General features: G+C 41.1%; 1 protein-coding gene across 1 annotated transcript; it reads right to left on the reverse strand.

Annotated features, from left to right (window-relative positions):
- Window positions 1-2,492: 2,492 nt before the first annotated feature.
- Window positions 2,493-2,870, reverse strand: LOC307269832 (histone H2B type 2-E-like; the record flags this gene model as incomplete). Its single annotated transcript, XM_080052910.1, has 1 exon — window positions 2,493-2,870. One exon carries the CDS (start codon window positions 2,868-2,870, stop codon window positions 2,493-2,495), a length of 378 nt encoding a protein of 125 aa, XP_079909036.1.
- Window positions 2,871-4,942: the final 2,072 nt, after the last annotated feature.

Here is a 4,942-nt window from a genome sequence, read left to right on the forward strand (position 1 = left end):
TGATACTAGAGAGACACTGCGTGACTGCGAACACAGTGTTTACCCGGAGCGAAGCCATACTTTGACGTAACAGTTTGACATGACTTGACATGATTAAAACCAGTGAAAACAGTAGCTTCAAAGTTTGATTTCTACAGGAATAACTTCCCACCCTTTGTGGTGTTAAAAACGAGGCATTATTAAACTGCAGTGGGAAAGCTAAGTTAGTGTAATAGAAGCAAACGTTGGGGGCTACTCCCGAAGCTACATGCTACACTAGGTAAATAACAGGCAAACAACCATTGAGGAGATTCCTTTTAGTTTCACCGATGGAATTACTACACAAGTAGTTCCCTAAGCTTTGTCTCGTTATAAACGCGGCATTATTAAGACTGCTGTGATTAAGATAAATTAGTGTATTATGAGCAGAATGCTTCTGTATTGGTTTATGCAACACTCTGCATGGTTTGCTGTACTATGGGCATCTTGTCGCTTAGCGGGGAAAACAACATGGCTGTCGCTCAGAAAATTTTCCAGAGGATCTCGGGGCCGTGGACCAATAAGAAATGGGGGAGGGGACTGCCTAGGGAGGGCAGTCTCTAGGCACATCGTGGACCCATGGATATGTTAGAAAACATTTAAAAAGTGCATTTAGCATAATATGTGACCTTCAAGACTCGTCAAGCTCCCTGTTTTCTGGTGTTTCCTGTTTTATTTTGGTAAACATTGTCTCTCCCTGTCAAGTGTCCTTCTGTGTGATTACTGGCCCCACCCTAATGTGTGTGACCTGTGTATCCATTGTATTTGAGTATTAAAGTCTTTGTGTTATTTTCATTTGTTGTAAAATCTCTGCTGCTGACCCTGACTGCACATCTCTGCCTCACTCATACTCTGTCTTTGTATTTCTGTCCGTCTGTCGCTACAGAAACAAAAAGGAACAAAGAAACCTAAACCTCACCGCTGTCAACAGTGTATGAAAGAGTTCAGATTGAGGTCAGACCTAACGATTCATCAGAGAATCCACACCGGAGAAAAGCCGTTCAGCTGTGACCAATGTGGTGCTACATTCACTCGAGCAGTACACCTCAAAAGCCACCAACGTATTCACACCGGCGAGAAGCCATTCAGCTGTGACCAATGTGGAGAAACATTCACTGAAGCAGGAACTCTCAAAGTCCACCAACGTATTCACACTGGAGAGAAGCCCTACAGCTGTGAGGACTGTGGCCAGAGATTTACCCAGCTAGGTAATTACAATCGACACAGAAACCTCCACACAAAGGAGAAAATCTACCCTTGTCAGCATTGTGGTAAGGTCTTCAGTTCATCCACCACACAGTGGCAACATGAGCGTATCCACACTGGAGTCAAACCACACCAATGTCAACACTGTGACAAACGGTTCTACTCATCGTCTCACCTCTCACAGCATGAGCGAATCCACACAGGACACAAACCGTACTGTTGCGTCAAATGTATGAAAAGCTTCACCCAAAACTCTCATCTAAAGAAACACAAGTGTGTTTAAACCTGGACCGATCAGACCATGATGTGTGAACTCCTCTGTGCATTTCATTTGATTTAAGAACTCATTGAAGAAACACAGGATCATAACTGATTTTTTAATTTCCGACATTTTGTGAATTTTAACTGTATTTTGTTCAGAATCATGGCAGTGCAAAATTGGAGCCTCCATGAAGTGGTGACCCGCTCCTACGTAGATACATATAAAAGGCTCATTCTAAGAAGAAAAAATAATAATTAAACTACATATTTTTCAAAGCGGTTATACACTTTTTAAAACATACGTGTGAATATTATATTATATTTCTACCAAGTGTGTTTTGAAAAATTAATTCTACTCACTGCTGTTAAAAGTTCCCGTTCCCATTTGAAAAAAAAAATCATGTGTTATCATGTGCATCAAGATCAAACTTATGTTATGAAATAGAGATATGTGACAGTGTGGGCAGTAGCCTATGTTAAGTTACATTAATGACCATATACTTGTATCACATGATGAATGTGTGAATTATATTTTAATTAAGGGCAGCTTATCAATGAGAACACTTCAAACTGCTCCATAAAGAACCACACTGGATATAAAAAGGGTAAATTCTTCATTTATTTATAAATCGTACCTGTAAACATTATCCTTTTTTTCTCCCCTACACACATATTAAGCTCTCATCCACCACAATGCATCCCAACAAGTTAGAGCAACTCTATGTTCAGTCTCACTTTATGATTGCTTTACATGTTGTGCATTTTACTGTATAAGAAAATGGAAAAGTTGTTAAGTGCTGGGGTCAAAGTTCAGTATATTGAATCAATCCATTATGAAAATATATATATATGGATGGTCCTGAAAATGACTTTGTTATACTGGTGAAAACTGTCATAGCCTTCTAACAAGACTATTTTTTCTAATTTATTTTAGGACGTTGTAACTCTTTGATGATGTGGGTGGCTCTTAAAAGAGCCTTTGTGTCGCTGGATAGCGTCGGGGTGTTTTACTTGGAGCTGGTGTACTTGGTGACAGCCTTGGTTCCCTCAGACACAGCGTGCTTGGCCAGCTCACCGGGCAGCAGGAGGCGGACGGCGGTCTGGATCTCCCTGGAGGTGATGGTGCGCCGCTTGTTGTAGTGAGCGAGGCGGGAAGCCTCACCGGCGATGCGCTCAAAGATGTCGCTCACAAAGGAGTTCATGATGCCCATCGCCTTGGAGGAGATGCCGATGTCAGGGTGGACCTGCTTCAGGACTTTGTACACGTAGATGGTGTAGCTCTCTTTCCTGGACTTGCGCCTTTTCTTGCCGGTCTTGGAGACAGCTTTAGACACGGTTTTCTTGGAGCCCTTCTTGGGCGCTTTGACGGTCCCTGCTCCAGGCATGTTCGTCTCAGAGTAGGATCAACTGAATAGAATGCTGAAGTGTAGTTGCGAGGCTGCTTTTGTATGCTGCCAGATGTAAATTAGAATGTGTCATCCCTCGCACAGGATTGGCTGTTTTGGTGTTCTAGACTGAGCATGCGCAGACACGATGTACGTGTACCTATGAGCACATGTTATAGATTAATCATGAATTTATATATTTGAATTGGTTGTGTGTAAAGAACGCTCATTGAAAGACATGTGGAATGAGTCAAATATGTATTACTTTAAAGGTGCACTATGCAGTTTCAGAGGAGGGGGATGTGTTTACATTTGCAGAGCCTGTTAGTTTATTTGTGTTGAACAATTCTATCATTAAAAATCAAAACTAAATGATTTTGAGGAACCTGGAACCAAACGTAGAACTAGAATATGTTTCTAAACCAAACTGACTTTCTAACTTCTGTGTTCCAGGGATCACATTTTCCTGTGATGAAAGTTTGTTTATTCAGTTGAGAGTGAGAATATACCTTAGAAAATGTTCACTTCTCAAGTTATAGTGCAATTAATCCATGTTACAATATAGTAATTCAGTTTTTCACAAGACTATATTCAACCAAGAATATTTCCATTATATATATTGATTTTAATAGAGTAGCCTATACTAAACGATGTAAGTGACAATGAACAATCTTTGTTTTCCAGATCTTTTGGGAGCTGTTTTGATGATCCCATTCTGTCTCACTTCAGCAGAGAGTCAAAGAGAAGTGGAACTTGCATTTAGGCACCTAAAATACATTTTCTCATGATTAAACAGACATTTCTATGAGGTTCAAGGCTTAACAACATAATCCAACCAATTTTGTGTTTAAAGTCATCAGTTTTACATGCTGTTACAGGCATTAAAATCAACAAAACCACAAGGGTTCCTATATTTTTGCACAGCCAGTTTTTCACATTTTATTTGATTTCATACAATCAAATACTGCTTTTCAAAAAATCTTTGTTTGGAAAACATCCCAGTACTTAGCTGTTCCTAGTAAATTAAAGACATACCACTTTTATATTTTTTTTGTGAAAGCAGAGTCAATTATAATGCCGGCTGAGAGGGGTTCCCAAACTTTTTCATATGACTGTACATACATGTATTACTTTATATACTGTTAGTGCAAAACCTAGCTATGTTTATTACTTGTATTGCAGAAATAAAGAAATAGAGAAGTCAGTTAAGGCCGACATGAAAATAGTACTGTAGGAGTATAATAGAATCATGATTTCGGTTGAAGATTTGTAGGAATAATCTCTTTCTACCTAGTGTGTGGCTCTTAAAAGAGCCGTTGGGTTGTTATGATCGGTCCTGTTTAACCTCCAAAGCGTGCGGCCCTGCCTCTTCAGAGCGTACACCACATCCATGGCGGTGACGGTCTTCCTCTTGGCGTGCTCGGTGTAGGTGACGGTGTCACGGATGACGTTCTCCAGGAAAACCTTGAGCACACCGCGGGTCTCCTCAGATCAGACCGGAGATTCGCTTCACTCCGCCACGGCGAGCCAGACGGCGGATGGCGGGTTTGGTGATTCCCTGGATGTTATCGCGGAGAACTTTACGGTGACGCTTAGTGCCTCCTTTACCGAGTCCTTTGCCTCCCTTGCCCCGTCCTGACATTTTAGCTTCCACTAGTTTCAGCTCCAAAGAGAAGAATGAGTTGAGAGCTGCCTGACTCAGTAGCTGCATTCCAATAGTAGTTGCACTTCCCCTCGTTCATTTAGCCCTTGGTATGACGTAACAGCATACGTTGCACGGAGGGAACTTGGAGAGCGGAGGGAGACTGGGCGGGGGAGGAGCGGAGGATTTAAATGGAACCCACTTGCCCACTTGCCCTTGTAGTCGCAATGGACCGTCAGTTACATAGGTAAATCTGAATGCAAATAATACAGAATTATAACATTCTGCTAAGGTAGCCTATATTCCAGAAAGCCATTTCCATAGCATAACAAACATTGAATTTCAACACGGTAACTCAGATTATCAAGATATTGTTACTTACACATGTAAATTATTTGCTCCGACATATTTTCTTATTTATGTTAGTTTC

Source organism: Ammodytes marinus (genome assembly GCF_949987685.1).
Source record: "Ammodytes marinus genome assembly, chromosome: 24".
Taxonomy (NCBI): domain Eukaryota; kingdom Metazoa; phylum Chordata; class Actinopteri; order Uranoscopiformes; family Ammodytidae; genus Ammodytes; species Ammodytes marinus.